Source organism: Sinocyclocheilus grahami, unplaced genomic scaffold (genome assembly GCF_001515645.1).
Source record: "Sinocyclocheilus grahami isolate Dianchi unplaced genomic scaffold, SAMN03320097.WGS_v1.1 scaffold530.1, whole genome shotgun sequence".
NCBI classification, from domain to species: domain Eukaryota; kingdom Metazoa; phylum Chordata; class Actinopteri; order Cypriniformes; family Cyprinidae; genus Sinocyclocheilus; species Sinocyclocheilus grahami.
Genome location: NW_015505709.1, coordinates 252,848 through 269,576, shown reverse-complemented (window position 1 = coordinate 269,576; position 16,729 = coordinate 252,848). Strand labels below are relative to the sequence as shown.

At 38.4% G+C, this 16,729-nt stretch overlaps 1 protein-coding gene across 1 annotated transcript in view; it reads left to right on the top strand.

The window, feature by feature from the left end:
- The window catches only part of LOC107555282 (neurexin-3b-like), a 359,781-nt gene that overhangs the window by 180,480 nt on the left and 162,572 nt on the right, over nucleotides 1-16,729 (top strand). Inside the window, exons 18-21 of the mRNA XM_016238037.1 lie at nucleotides 918-1,037; nucleotides 4,123-4,296; nucleotides 4,828-4,854; nucleotides 5,780-5,899. Of these exons, the coding sequence (XP_016093523.1) occupies nucleotides 918-1,037; nucleotides 4,123-4,296; nucleotides 4,828-4,854; nucleotides 5,780-5,899 (441 nt within the window). The remainder of the gene's footprint in view (nucleotides 1-917; nucleotides 1,038-4,122; nucleotides 4,297-4,827; nucleotides 4,855-5,779; nucleotides 5,900-16,729) is intronic.

Genomic DNA, 16,729 nt, shown 5'->3' with positions numbered 1-16,729 from the left:
GTAGAGGGTTTGACTTTTTCACCTCACACACACACACACACCTGGCTGAAAGTTGCAATGAGCTTTTACATTAATGTTCCTCCAGAAAACAACTATCCCCCAGAAATCTATAACATACAATTATAGAATGTTGCAGTATTTTGTACATATATTTTGTAGATGCCATTTCATTTAGTCCACAGCTGACACATGCAGTAGCTGAGGGGAACTAAGAATAAATCCAAAACCTATAAATATCCTCCTTAAAGAACATTCCAGCTTAAAGCTTTCCACTGAAGGCACATCAAAATTGAGACATTGTCTAGTGTCCCGCTGTTCTACAGCAATTGGCCACAATTCTCTCCCCTTCTGAAGCATTTTAATGGATGTTTTGGCAATTACTCATTTATACTGTGTTGAAAGCATCCAAGAGGGGTTCAGTTGGGGAATAATTAGAGACGGAAACCAGCAAGAGAAAAGAAAGAATTCTTCAGTTGCTTCCCAGACTCAATAAAAGCACTTTCAGCCAGTGGAGACTTTCATGCATCCGCACTCAGGGCTTTGCTTTTGTTTTGAATGCACACTTGGTTTCTTTTATTGGTGATCTGAGCTGCTGGAATTGACATGTCAGTATGGTTTTAATAATTCTATTTAAATGAATCTTGATAGAGTGTAAACATAATTGTTTGCATTCCCTCTTAAAGATTCAGTAATTGTCTATTATGAAGTGTGGAATGTGAACCCACATTTTGAAAAGAGAAATGTGTGTAGATGGTGCAGTCACATTGCATATCACCTTTTTTTCTTCTAGCAGTGTTCAGCGTAGCCTTGCATGACCTTGCATGCACGCTAGTCTTGCTGTGCTGTCTGTGACAGAGATGCCTGCTGAAATCTGTCATTACTATTGACACATGATATTCCTGTCTCCTCCATATCAGGGCCCAGCACTACATGCCAGGAGGATTCGTGTGTCAACATGGGTGTATGCATCCAGCAATGGGAGAACTTCACCTGCGACTGCACCATGACGTCTTACTCTGGCACCCAGTGCAATGACCGTGAGTAACCCAATTACGCTTTATTTTGCTGATTGTAATATCAAGTTGATTTTTGGTGTTGCCTCATCATTAAGAAAATCTAATTACACGGGCTGTGCTATGTGTCTGATTATTGGCTGCGTCCAAAATATGGGAACTTCACAATGATTATTGTCGGCAATAGAATGCATGATAACAATATTGTCAATTTTTTTAAAAAATCATTACTTTTACTTTGTTAAACTGTCACATACATAACATTAAAATGAGAACACTATTGAACTATATATTGAAAAATTCTTTGTGCCTTAATTTACCATTTTTCTAGCCTGTTGTTACGGTACACATTCTGACCAGCACGGTCAAGTTCACTTGTGCATTTGCGTCCTTTTGTGCAGATGCAAGTTCCAATATTACAGTATTCTATATCTGATTAATATCGACTATGGTTGGATTTGAAATAGTCATATTCAGTTTAGATGTTTCTTTTTCAAAAACATTGGTGCATTATTAATAATCCATGTAGCTTTTGTTGGCTACAGTGTAATATCCGATAATTATGTGATGGGTTGAAAGAAAAAAGGACCTGATGAAGTGGTTGAAGGTAATGGTATAAGGACTGAAACCTTAAAAAGACCTCATAAATTCACTTGACAATTGCAGTTTTCTTTCCTACTGTATGTTGTTGTATTTTATAGTGAAACTGGAAATTTGGAATATCTTCTGTTTTGGACACACCCATTGTATCAGTGGGGTGTTTTCAGGTTTTGGATTTTGTGTGCTGTTAATCATTTTGAAGGTATAGTGCTTTTAGGTGTTGCTATACAGTATGTATAAAGAACCATTAAATGAGTCGGAAACAAGTATGATACGTTACTATTTGTGTTAGTTACAGTTCCTGGACCAACACATTTGGAACACGCAACCAATCATTGCTTTCTAATTTTGGGGGTGGGGTTACAGGAAGGGCTGAGATTGGCTAAATATAAATATTGCCCTCAGGAGCAACAAAGGATGCTGATTCAGGAAAATACTTCAGTAAAAGTGGTTTTGGGTGAGTGAATGATAGTAGAATGACAATGAGGAATGTGTGGTCCAGCTATCCCAGGGCTGTCCAAACTCGGCCCTAGAGGGCCGGTGTTCTGCAGAGTTTAGCTCCAACTTGCCTCAACACATCTGACTGGAAGTTGCTATACCTAGTAAGAGCTTGATTAGCTGGTTCAGGTGTGTTTAATTAGGGTTGGAGCTAAACTCTTCAGGACACCGGCCCTCCAGGACTGAGTTTGGACATCCCTGATCTATCCAGTCAGCAGACAGGTTAATAAGCTGTGAGCAGTTGTAATGAGGTGCAGTAAATGTTCAAATGTCAAATTAGCCCAGCAGCCTCTCAAACATGGCATAGCATACATAGAAATCCTTCTCCTCTAACTCTCTCCCTCTCTCTCTCTCTCTCTGTCTTACTTCTCCCTCTCTTTTTCTGTCTCCATTAATGAAGAATAAACTGGCGTCTGTTTCTTTAATGATGTCTCCCATGTTTAACCTCAGGCAGTTGTACGCCTTTTCATCACTCTGACATTTCTAATCATAGAGGCAAATTCAATTTCAACCCTCAAATGGGCTCTTGAGCTTGCGAGACAATTCTGTGTAGGGTCACGGCAGTTACAGTGAGTGCCACAGCCTTGTAGGCTTGTAATATTAAAGCAATGATCGTTCATTAGTGAAAAGTTTATGTTCTTACAATAACACATTCATAAATCACTCAATATATAAAAAATGTCTTGCAAGGTGACAAGGTTTTAGTGTGTGTGCATATTTATGTGTAAATCTGTTGCATCCATAATTAAGCTTGACTAATTCATCCTTAATTATCCATTCCTAATGAAGCATAATCAAGCTCTTTTGTTCCGGAACAATGGAGAATTATTGTTTGTTGAAATTATGCACTTAAAAAAAATCTTTGTTTCTTTTTCCTCACTAAATTTATCAAATAATGATTTTTTTTTAGACAAGGAAAAAATGGCCAGTGCAGTAAGTTGTTTATTCATGTATTTATTTACTGAAAAACAATGCAAAAATGTGAATTAGGACAAGTAATGAGTAAACAAAGATAAAGAAAAAAATAATCTTGGCTGTAATTATTTATCGCTATTTTTTGACACAGAAGGTCAAGTTAAATGCATCGCATTGAGAGTCTGTGCAGTGTGCATTTTGGGATACTGCACATTGTGGCAAATGTAGTAGGTCATCTGTATTTTATGGATGCAGAAAATGTGTTTACCTAGTCTACATGTATTCCAGAACAGGCTAAAGTAGTATGCAAGTATGCTATTTCGAACATAGCCTCTAGGTGGCAGCAGTGCACCTGTTTAGCCAACACTAGCATGCAGCACAGGATCAAACTGGAACATGATCCCCAGAGCATGCAATCAGTTCTGCTTGAATTTTCATCACTGTCTTCTTCTTTTGCCATACACATGTTGTAACGGCCACCTAATTTGTTATGTACCTTTAAGGCATCTCTTGTGATGTCATGCGTTGTCTAGGTGGGTGTGCCTGGGTAACGTTTGCGCTGGTGATATAGCGGACTGTATCTAGTATACTCTGCTCCAGAAAGCATCCTGATTCTTTTATTATTTTTATTTGTAATTCTGCCAAAGTGTGTCTTGTAATCTTCCCCCCACTCTCCCCCATGTATGCGGAGAGTGCGAGGATAATTTGAAGCTACGTATAAAGACGTATGGGATCACCAACTCTCGTCTATGAGTATTATTTTCCTTCTTTTATTCCTGACATCTGGGCAAATCCTAAAACACTCTGGTCGACGTTACAATGTACACAGACACATGCACAAACACATTCATGTATCACGCGTCAAACTCTCATTCTGCTTAACCTTTTTAGTGACATTTTTTATTATATTTGTTATTGATTTTATACCTTTAAAACAAAACCAGATTAGTAAATTTAAGCAAACAGGAAATTTTGTATACTGAGCACATAAACCTCACTATATATGATTAGATTTATACATAAAACAAGAAAAAATTTAATTGCCAAAGTAATTGAAGCAATTCAAAGTTATATTATCTTTTTTCACTCTTTGCAGGTGATCTGTTTGTGGCTGGTTTGGGACCAAACATGTACCAGAACCTGCCGAAACTGGTGGTGTCTCGTGAGGGTTTCCAGGGCTGCTTAGCTTCCATGGATCTCAACGGCCGTCTGCCTGACCTCATTAATGATTCTCTGTTCCGCAGTGGGCAGGTCGAACGTGGCTGTGAAGGTACAGTATAAGCCATTTATCACACCTCAACCTAAATCTCTACCAATCCCTGACACACTGCTGAGTTTAAACCATTAAATTCAAACCTGATTTAACCTCTGCACCTATTGTTTTTCTCTCTAATCTTTGTCTTTTACTTATATTTTAGTTAGATTTTTGTGCCTCACTGGAATTCTGGGTATTCTCTGTTTTGCTAATACGAGATGCCCTTTGACCACTAGATGGCGCCTTGACCAAGGGCCTGTTAACAGCATTACATTTTAACTGTTACCAATCACGTACAATATAGACACAGATTATTTGTTGTTAAAGATTTGAATGAGATACATTTGTTTAACAGTAGAATAGAATTTAAAAATTGCCCTATTAGTCTAAAATATTCTAATTTTCCTTGCCTTACTAATGTTATTGCCCAGGTTACTCTATCATTATCCTTCACACACACATTTTCCTCTCTCTTGACTGACCTTCCCTCAACTAACCAACCTTGTTTTGTTATCCAATTCTTTCTTAAATTTCCTGCTAACAAAGTTGGTTTCACCAAAGCTGACCTGCAAGGTAGAGGGTTCGACCTTTTTACCTCATACACACACATACACACACACACCTGGCTGAAAGTTGCAATGAGCTTTTACATTAATGTTCCTCCAGAAAACAACTATCCCCCAGAAATCTATAACATACAATTATAGAATGTTGCAGTATTTTGTACATATATTTTGTAGATGCCATTTCATTTAGTCCACAGCTGACACATGCAGTAGCTGAGGGGAACTAAGAATAAATCCAAAACCTATAAATATCCTCCTTAAAGAACATTCCAGCTTAAAGCTTTCCACTGAAGGCACATCAAAATTGAGACATTGTCTAGTGTCCCGCTGTTCTACAGCAATTGGCCACAATTCTCTCCCCTTCTGAAGCATTTTAATGGATGTTTTGGCAATTACTCATTTATACTGTGTTGAAAGCATCCAAGAGGGGTTCAGTTGGGGAATAATTAGAGACGGAAACCAGCAAGAGAAAAGAAAGAATTCTTCAGTTGCTTCCCAGACTCAATAAAAGCACTTTCAGCCAGTGGAGACTTTCATGCATCCGCACTCAGGGCTTTGCTTTTGTTTTGAATGCACACTTGGTTTCTTTTATTGGTGATCTGAGCTGCTGGAATTGACATGTCAGTATGGTTTTAATAATTCTATTTAAATGAATCTTGATAGAGTGTAAACATAATTGTTTGCATTCCCTCTTAAAGATTCAGTAATTGTCTATTATGAAGTGTGGAATGTGAACCCACATTTTGAAAAGAGAAATGTGTGTAGATGGTGCAGTCACATTGCATATCACCTTTTTTTCTTCTAGCAGTGTTCAGCGTAGCCTTGCATGACCTTGCATGCACGCTAGTCTTGCTGTGCTGTCTGTGACAGAGATGCCTGCTGAAATCTGTCATTACTATTGACACATGATATTCCTGTCTCCTCCATATCAGGGCCCAGCACTACATGCCAGGAGGATTCGTGTGTCAACATGGGTGTATGCATCCAGCAATGGGAGAACTTCACCTGCGACTGCACCATGACGTCTTACTCTGGCACCCAGTGCAATGACCGTGAGTAACCCAATTACGCTTTATTTTGCTGATTGTAATATCAAGTTGATTTTTGGTGTTGCCTCATCATTAAGAAAATCTAATTACACGGGCTGTGCTATGTGTCTGATTATTGGCTGCGTCCAAAATATGGGAACTTCACAATGATTATTGTCGGCAATAGAATGCATGATAACAATATTGTCAATTTTTTTAAAAAATCATTACTTTTACTTTGTTAAACTGTCACATACATAACATTAAAATGAGAACACTATTGAACTATATATTGAAAAATTCTTTGTGCCTTAATTTACCATTTTTCTAGCCTGTTGTTACGGTACACATTCTGACCAGCACGGTCAAGTTCACTTGTGCATTTGCGTCCTTTTGTGCAGATGCAAGTTCCAATATTACAGTATTCTATATCTGATTAATATCGACTATGGTTGGATTTGAAATAGTCATATTCAGTTTAGATGTTTCTTTTTCAAAAACATTGGTGCATTATTAATAATCCATGTAGCTTTTGTTGGCTACAGTGTAATATCCGATAATTATGTGATGGGTTGAAAGAAAAAAGGACCTGATGAAGTGGTTGAAGGTAATGGTATAAGGACTGAAACCTTAAAAAGACCTCATAAATTCACTTGACAATTGCAGTTTTCTTTCCTACTGTATGTTGTTGTATTTTATAGTGAAACTGGAAATTTGGAATATCTTCTGTTTTGGACACACCCATTGTATCAGTGGGGTGTTTTCAGGTTTTGGATTTTGTGTGCTGTTAATCATTTTGAAGGTATAGTGCTTTTAGGTGTTGCTATACAGTATGTATAAAGAACCATTAAATGAGTCGGAAACAAGTATGATACGTTACTATTTGTGTTAGTTACAGTTCCTGGACCAACACATTTGGAACACGCAACCAATCATTGCTTTCTAATTTTGGGGGTGGGGTTACAGGAAGGGCTGAGATTGGCTAAATATAAATATTGCCCTCAGGAGCAACAAAGGATGCTGATTCAGGAAAATACTTCAGTAAAAGTGGTTTTGGGTGAGTGAATGATAGTAGAATGACAATGAGGAATGTGTGGTCCAGCTATCCCAGGGCTGTCCAAACTCGGCCCTAGAGGGCCGGTGTTCTGCAGAGTTTAGCTCCAACTTGCCTCAACACATCTGACTGGAAGTTGCTATACCTAGTAAGAGCTTGATTAGCTGGTTCAGGTGTGTTTAATTAGGGTTGGAGCTAAACTCTTCAGGACACCGGCCCTCCAGGACTGAGTTTGGACATCCCTGATCTATCCAGTCAGCAGACAGGTTAATAAGCTGTGAGCAGTTGTAATGAGGTGCAGTAAATGTTCAAATGTCAAATTAGCCCAGCAGCCTCTCAAACATGGCATAGCATACATAGAAATCCTTCTCCTCTAACTCTCTCCCTCTCTCTCTCTCTCTCTGTCTTACTTCTCCCTCTCTTTTTCTGTCTCCATTAATGAAGAATAAACTGGCGTCTGTTTCTTTAATGATGTCTCCCATGTTTAACCTCAGGCAGTTGTACGCCTTTTCATCACTCTGACATTTCTAATCATAGAGGCAAATTCAATTTCAACCCTCAAATGGGCTCTTGAGCTTGCGAGACAATTCTGTGTAGGGTCACGGCAGTTACAGTGAGTGCCACAGCCTTGTAGGCTTGTAATATTAAAGCAATGATCGTTCATTAGTGAAAAGTTTATGTTCTTACAATAACACATTCATAAATCACTCAATATATAAAAAATGTCTTGCAAGGTGACAAGGTTTTAGTGTGTGTGCATATTTATGTGTAAATCTGTTGCATCCATAATTAAGCTTGACTAATTCATCCTTAATTATCCATTCCTAATGAAGCATAATCAAGCTCTTTTGTTCCGGAACAATGGAGAATTATTGTTTGTTGAAATTATGCACTTAAAAAAAATCTTTGTTTCTTTTTCCTCACTAAATTTATCAAATAATGATTTTTTTTTAGACAAGGAAAAAATGGCCAGTGCAGTAAGTTGTTTATTCATGTATTTATTTACTGAAAAACAATGCAAAAATGTGAATTAGGACAAGTAATGAGTAAACAAAGATAAAGAAAAAAATAATCTTGGCTGTAATTCTATTTTTTTATTTTTTGACACAGAAGGTCAAGTTAAATGCATCGCATTGAGAGTCTGTGCAGTGTGCATTTTGGGATATGTGGCAAATTGGCAAATGTAGTAGGTCATCTGTATTTTATGGATGCAGAAAATGTGTTTACCTAGTCTACATGTATTCCAGAACAGGCTAAAGTAGTATGCAAGTATGCTATTTCGAACATAGCCTCTAGGTGGCAGCAGTGCACCTGTTTAGCCAACACTAGCATGCAGCACAGGATCAAACTGGAACATGATCCCCAGAGCATGCAATCAGTTCTGCTTGAATTTTCATCACTGTCTTCTTCTTTTGCCATACACATGTTGTAACGGCCACCTAATTTGTTATGTACCTTTAAGGCATCTCTTGTGATGTCATGCGTTGTCTAGGTGGGTGTGCCTGGGTAACGTTTGCGCTGGTGATATAGCGGACTGTATCTAGTATACTCTGCTCCAGAAAGCATCCTGATTCTTTTATTATTTTTATTTGTAATTCTGCCAAAGTGTGTCTTGTAATCTTCCCCCCACTCTCCCCCATGTATGCGGAGAGTGCGAGGATAATTTGAAGCTACGTATAAAGACGTATGGGATCACCAACTCTCGTCTATGAGTATTATTTTCCTTCTTTTATTCCTGACATCTGGGCAAATCCTAAAACACTCTGGTCGACGTTACAATGTACACAGACACATGCACAAACACATTCATGTATCACGCGTCAAACTCTCATTCTCTCTTTTCCCACATAAACCATCCAAATTGTAAGTGGGCATGATGTATTTTCTCTGTTTGACATCCAGAAACATAGTGACATACAATGCCAAAAACTGTCACTACAGAGCAGAACAGGTTGGATCCAGATCCAACTCCTCCCACCTTACATATACCTAAACCTACCCGTCTCCACCCCCTGATCCCTAAACCTACCAATCTCCACCCCCTAGATGTGGATCCAACCACGGCCCCTTGATCTTGTGTTCTGCAGTGAGGGGCTACTGGGTGTTTGTGGCCAGAGAAAGCGCAACCCTGCATGAGAGTAATTCTAATTAGAGGGAATAGTTGCCCCTGCATGCTTGCGGGAGAAAGAGCACATGGAACAGCCTTTAATAACTCAAATCCGACTCAGTCCAACAGACAGACAGCCTAAATTAATCAGGTAGACAGACAGGCAGAGACAGTGAGAGAGACCAAAAATGAGAACATTGTGTGTGCAGTTAAAAATGGTGGACTCAGTCCGTAACCTAGATTTCAGCTGCAGGCTTTAAAGCGTGTTGTTCGAGCCAGAAGCTTTCTGCAGTTTTTTTTTTTTTTGTCCGTGTTCATAAATCCTTCTGTGTTACGCTGAAATCGGAGAGAATAGAAGGTGAATACGGCAGCGTATTCATCACGCTAGCCGAGCAACACAACAGAACACTCAGCTAAGCTCCAACGGACACCTCAGCCTCCAGGGAACCATCTTCAGCCAACTCAACACCTATTTATGAAGACCACAATACTTCTGTGAAACCCTACACAGCAATCCGTAACATAAGTTGCGTGCTTAGCCACAGCATGTGTGCTAATAAGCTACATTTTCTAATAGGGTATTTCATTCCATGAGAAATGCTAGATTCATTGTTTTGTTCTACAGTGAACTCCTCCCCCTTCCAGCTTTATAATTATTTTGGCTTTTAATTTATCTCAAGGACGTTTGAGCTATAGGCTCAATCCAGAACACTGACCGAGGCAATTATTCAATTTGCTTAATTGAATTAGCACATTCTATCCATTATTTGCCCGCCTCCTCTCGCAAAGGTCGCACTTGATTGTTTATAAGCCGTTTGAGAGGCATTCTGCACACACATACACAACAAATTATAGAAACACAGGGAGAGTGAATCAGTTTAAGATGGCATTTATAATCGTTTGGACCAATTTGCAATGAATCTCATTGTGAGGATGTAATCCTGCTGACTGTCTGAATGTGCTCAATCGATTTCTTTCGAAAAATGCTGTTTGCTTTGGTACTGGTTATTACACAAAATCAAATCTCACATCATAAACTCACAACTTAAGAAGACAGAAAAATAAATTTAGGGATTCCTTCAGTAATGTCCTTAAGCTTGTGTTTACTTGATTTATCTCTATATTAACCAATTCTAAATGAAATTGGAACCCACCCAGAGTTATTATACCAAAGCCATGTTGAATTATTTGAAAAACATTTTTGTCACTTATAGAGAGATCAATTATTTTCTTTACTAAAAATCTGTGTTCATGCTCCACAGAAGAACAAAAGTTGGTTGGTGGGAAAGATGTATATTTTTTTAAAGTTTAAAATAACAGTATTTTTCTCACACACACCTATCGTTTCGCTTCAGAAGACATTTATTCATCAACTGGGGTCATATGGATTATTGTTTGTTTTGTGTGGTTTTTGAAGCTTCAACTTTAGGTTCCATAATATGGACTCACAGAGATGGAGTATTTTTTCAAAAAAATCTCTGTTTGTGCTCCACAGAAGAAAGAAAGTCATATATATATATCTTGGACGACATGAAGGTGAGTAAATGATGAGAGAATTTTCTTTCTTTTTTTTGGTGGAGTATCATTTTTAATAGGTTGTGGTGCTTCATTTGGGTAGTTTTTTGGTCTTGTTTTATTTTCAAGAGGGTCACCTCCTATGTCATCATAAAAGAAAAATGGAAGTGCTCTTCCAGAGGTGTGATTGGCAGTCTTAGATTAAAGCTCTTCGGTACAAATCAGGGTCTAGTGCAGATACATGAGGCAAATAGGACGGGGAGTGTCTCGCCATTTGGGGTCCCTGGAATTCTAGGGCCCCAGGGCCCATTTGGTAATCTTGCCCTGCCAGCAAGCTTTAATAATATAACGAATTTCATCTTGTAGATGCTGTGATGGTTTGAGCTATGCTCCCCAGACTCATTTAAGTTTAGACTCAGCATCTGTTGTTGTGCTAAGGTGTGATGGAGATGTCCAACACCTCATTATTCATGATTGAGCTGTGGGTGAGAAATGCCCCTGAAAGAGCTACCCAAGGCCTTCTCTCTCTTCTGTGTCTCAAGTGAAATAAGGGCAACACATTTTTATGGCTGGACATTTATAACCCCCAGCATATGTACCTGAGCAGTCCCGCCTCTCCCTCCAGCACATGAATAATGCATCAGGCTCCTACATAAAACATGACGGTGGAATGCGGCTGAAGGCAAACAGGTGTTCATGTGCCCCTGTTCCCCAAAATCCGGTTCTGGTTCAGTGTCAGTCACAGATGGAGAGGAAGCCACGCCAGCTAGCTTCAATCAAGAGATTCTGCTTTTTTGTGGCTATGTTTCAGGAAGAGATCCTCCTCACCACATCGCCATGAAAAACATGGCCTCATCTAGCCACAGGGAAATGCAACATTATATCTGAGAGGCACAGCTTTCATGGCGCAAGAAGAAGCTCTTGTACTTTGATGCTAAATGACAGATAGCGTAGCACTTTGCGGCGAGCGAGGCTGCTTGTTGAGGCTCTAGGGAGAGCAGCGTTACCCCATCAAACAGATGCTATTACACCCACGCACAAGCTAGTGAGAACATAGATGTCTCTATTAAAATGAAATGTTTCAGGTAGAATGTGCAACAAAGTGCAGACTCACTGCTGATCATTGAAGGAAAGGAATGTTCTTCTCTGTAATCGGTTCATTTGCTAGCACCATGATAGGTAAAGGATTTAGGAATAGATCAGCAAAAAAAAATCAGCATTCTTTGATTATTTACTCAGACACATTTTTGCAGTGATAAACAAAAGTAGAACATTTTAAAAAATCTCCCCATGCAACATTCGTAGTGACCACATCTGTAAAGAGGACAAGAATACCATACACTTCAAAAAATATTATTATTTTCCCCCTCATAATTATAATCATAATTTTCCAGTCTTTAGAGCTTGTCGGATGTGCTTAGTATGAACTGTCATATGTGTGTATGGAAAGATGAATAATAATAAATAGCAAATGGGTTTGTGATGACATGAGGGTGAGTAAATAATGTCAGAATTTTTTGTTTTGTGGATTTTTTCGAGATGAAGCACTAGAGGGCTTTCACATTACAGCTCTCATGGAAGAGTAGGAGAGTTCAGAGCATTGCTGATATTCCTGTTTGAAGATTATTTTCTTAATACCGGAAGCCTGACCTCAGCGTTACCTACATTTAGAACAGAGATAACGCTGACAGACGCTCACCTCTAAACTAGCAGACTCGGTGAATGACACATTTGTGGCCGTGTGTAGAGATAAGAGCAGCTCTGCCGCTGAGAGTCTGCAGAGGCTTGAGAAGAAAGAAAATGATTGAATCAGTCACATTACAATAACGAAAGGAGCGCTGAACATCCGTCTGCTCTCTACAGCCTGGTGACCTTGAAGCAATGAGTAGGTTCTTTGCTCAGGTGTTTACTGACAAACATACAGGCATCCATCAACACAAGTTCCTGCATTCCAGGGTTAGGCAAAATGTAGAATTGAAGAACTACCTTCCTTTTGCTGGGTGTAAATTTAAATCGATTTGGGCATGTTGAATTTGACAGGAAATGGAAATTTGGCAGGAAATTTGACAGGAAATGGAATTTACTTGACTTGCAATTCAAAACGTTCAACACAGTCACACAACAAATGAATGTCATTAGTCCAAAACAAGTTTTACAACAAAGCATTTGTAATAATCAAGGATTTTGATTTACTATGCCTAGTTATTTGATGATATTTTACAATACAAATCAATTGATTACAATTTTTCCATACTGCACAAAATGTCCACTACATTGTTTTCAGATAACTTTATAATAATACATATTGACATTCACTTTTTAAACCCTTATATAATTTATTTAGATATAAACACATACATGTATTAATTAAAAAGAAAAACTGTAGTCCATTGATTCTGTAAAGGTTTTTCTGTGTGAGGAAGTGACAAGGATATGTTCTTCCTTAATGTTTATATACATGCATACTATATACATACAGTGGGGCAAAAAAGTATTTAGTCAGCCACCAATTGTGCAAGTTCTCCCACTTAAGACAGCCCCACAACATTACTGCTCTAGAGGAGATCTGGATGGAGGAATGGGCCAAAATACCAGCAACAGTGTGTGACAACCTTGTGAAGACTTACAGAAAACGTTTGACCTCTGTCATTGCCAACAAAGTGTATATAACAAAGTATTGAGATGAAATTTTGTTATTGACCAAATACTTATTTTCCACCATAATTTGCAAATAAATTCTTTAAAAATCCTACAATGTGATTTTCTGGATTTTTTTTTCTCATTTTGTCTCTCATAGTTGAGGTATACCTATGATGAAAATTACAGGCCTCTCTCATCTTTTTAAGTGGGAGAACTTGCACAATTGGTGGCTGACTAAATAATTTTTTGCCCCACTGTACATCCCTATAATAATTTATACTTACAAAAAAATATATATTATTAATATCATCTAATGTTTTCAGAAATACCCCATATGTTGTGTGATATTATGTACGTATATGGGAAATTAATTCAGAAGAAAAAAACGAACAAACAAGCAACAGGTATTTTAATTTCATTCAATTTTAATTATATTTTCTTACATTCAAATTTAAATTCTGCATCATCTGTTATCTCAGTTCAGGGGCTGAAACCATAGATTTTCTATATGGGCAGATAGGGCATCTAAACCCCACCAAAATATTAATTCACATGAAAACATAGAACTCTATATAAACTGAATCAATCCTAAATTGTTAACTCATAAATGTGTCACATCAAATGTGTAAATAAATACTGTAGGAATATACAAAATAGCTACATTCCAGAAAGAAAAATGATAACCAATAAAATAATGTTTGCTTTTTGTTTGTTGACGATTAGATTAACTGTTTTGGACAGCTGTTTTGAACTGAACTGAACATGACACGTCCGGTGTGCGATAGCTGTGAATTGTCCACGCTTCTCGTCCGGTGTGTGACCACTTTAAGATAACATTCTATGTATGTAGAGCCAATCAACATTACAGTGCCATCCTCAGGCTGAATTCATCAAGAACACTAGACTTCTGCCAGAAGTGTTCTGCATGTGTTCAGTCATTTGAATGCAAATCTTAGGCTACTAGCATTTAATCATAGGTTACTCATATAGCCTACGATACAATTCAGAATCTGCCTCATCTAAATTTATAGTCAAGAGCTGCTACTGAATTGAAAGCGTTATCATTTCAGTTCTGAATAAATCCTGCTGCATACTCCAGACCAGTAAACCTTAATCTGCCTTTAAAAATGACCTCTTCTAAACTGCTTCACCAGTTTCCAAAAGTTCTGGGAAATTTCCATCTGTTGTAAGATGAACAACTATCTATAGATAGTTGGTAAGGAGTTGTGAAGTTATTGCATGAAGATCACGTCACACACTTCCCATTTATTCTATTGATCGTGGCCGCAGTCTAGGTGACAATATACTTTATGCATGCCTACCAATTCTAAACCTCTCACAAGGATGCTGAAAATATTATCGGCTCTCACATATAAAGTAACTTTTGCCACAGTGTTTTTACGTGAATGTCCCCTCAAGTTTAACAAGCTGCGGTTGGTTTGAAATCAATAGGCATCTTCTTATTTGCTGAAGACCTTTTTTTCTTTTCTGAATTGATGTACTTCAGCTGCATGGACCTGTGGTGGAAAGCAAATTGTTTGTCATTGAAGAGAACATTTTATATGCCGCTCAGTTTCTCAACCTATTTAATGTATTTCTTGTTTTCCTCTGGTGGCAAGATTTAGGGATCAGAAAGTTTTTGGGTTTTGTTGTACTGTTCTGCTGAGACTTCAGCTTATGTGTTCTAAGCTGGTAAACTACTCAACCAAAAAATGCTCAGTTACACATAATCCTTAAGAACATATTGCAGAACATATTTTTATTACCATCTGAAAATATTGACCGTTTGTTAAGGATTGTGAAGATTTTGTGGAAAGGTGAGCTAAATAAAATTATGGATATTTTTTGACTAAATGTTCTTTCCGGTGTAAATATGCTTTGGTGCACCATTACACTGAAGTTTAAGGAGGTGCATACACCGCACAAAATCTTGTTACATGCACATATGTTGCAATGGCATCTTGTTTCCCTTTTTTCAGTATTTGACATCATGAGCATTATGTTTTTAAAATCAAACAGATAAACCTTTTTTAAATAGATAGACTAATCACCATGAAATAATGTTGTACATCTTATATGTATTGGTACCCTATGGACAGTATGTTCAGTAGGTGAAAACGGTACTACTGTCTGGCTGATCTAACCTCAGCAGTCATCTATCAGTATGTATTGCAAGCGTTAAAAATTATCTACTGTCTGGCTGATCTAATGGCGCTTTTCCACTGCATGGTACGGCACAGTACGGTTCACTTTTTGGGGGTTTTCCACCGGGTACAGTACCTGGTACCTGGTACTTTTTTAGTTCCACCTCGGTTGGGGTTCCAAGTGAACCGTACCATTACCAAAACGTGACGTGTAAACTGCTGATTGGCCGGAGAGAATCGGCACTACCTGTGTAACTGAACTTGCGACACAAACACAAAAGAACCGCTAGATTTAAATCAGCACATCCAGCGAAGAATCGAACGCAACTGTTTTGAACGAGCGCACCTTTTTTTAACAACCAAAAAGTTTTGTTGTCTGCTGTGGAAGAACAGACGTTCCTCTCATTGATAGCAGAATAGCGACGCAGAATGAAAACGTTTTTTTTTTAAGTCGTGATAGTAGAGGCGGCGCAACTATAACGATATGTGAATAATCCCGCCCACTCTAAAGCAGTACTGAACTGCAGGGGAAATGCAAACCGAGCCGAGCCGAACCGTGCCGTGCTGTACTGAGCCGTACCGAGACGAGTCGTACCACGCAGTGGAAAAGTGCCATAAGAGACATCTCTCAGAAACTAAAAAAAAAATAAATAAAAACGGCGGGGAAAATGCAACCCGAGCCGAGCCGAACCGTACTGAGCCGTGCCGAGTCGTACCACGCAGTGGAAAAGCGCCATAAATGATCAATCTGGCATGATTTACTGGGACGATCCCACCTTTGTATTTTAACATGCATGGTTTCTGGAATTCTGCAGTTGTCACTTTTAGATCATGCCTGTGACAAATAGCTTTACTGCCGTGTAATTTTATCAACCTTATCAGAGCACACTGTGTCTGCAGCTAACAGATCCAACTGTGATAATATTTTATCAGTTCTCAGAACTGGCATTGTTACCTACTGTAGTTTGATGCTTGCTTTGAAGATTCATGCTTAGCTGTTTTTTGGTGTTGTTGTTTATCAGCTCTGTTCAGTGTCAGTGCTCAGATTGAAAACCTGGGATTTCCAAGAAACTGCCCTTTTTGAGTTCCTCAAGATAAACCCCTCAGAGAGAATACATACTGTATTTATTAGGGATGTGTTGATAAATTTGCTTAACATCTTATATCAGTTTCTGTGAAGATATGTGCATTCCTACCAGGACTCATTTAACCTACAACAACGACAAACCATGGTTCACTGCAAAACTCAGACAGCTCCGTCAGGCCAAAGAAGATGCTTACAGGAAGGGGGATAATGTCTTGTATAAACAGGCTAAATACACACTGGAAAAGGAGATCAGAGTGGCAAAGAGGAATTATTCTGAAAAAATAAAGATTAAATTATCTTCCAGTGA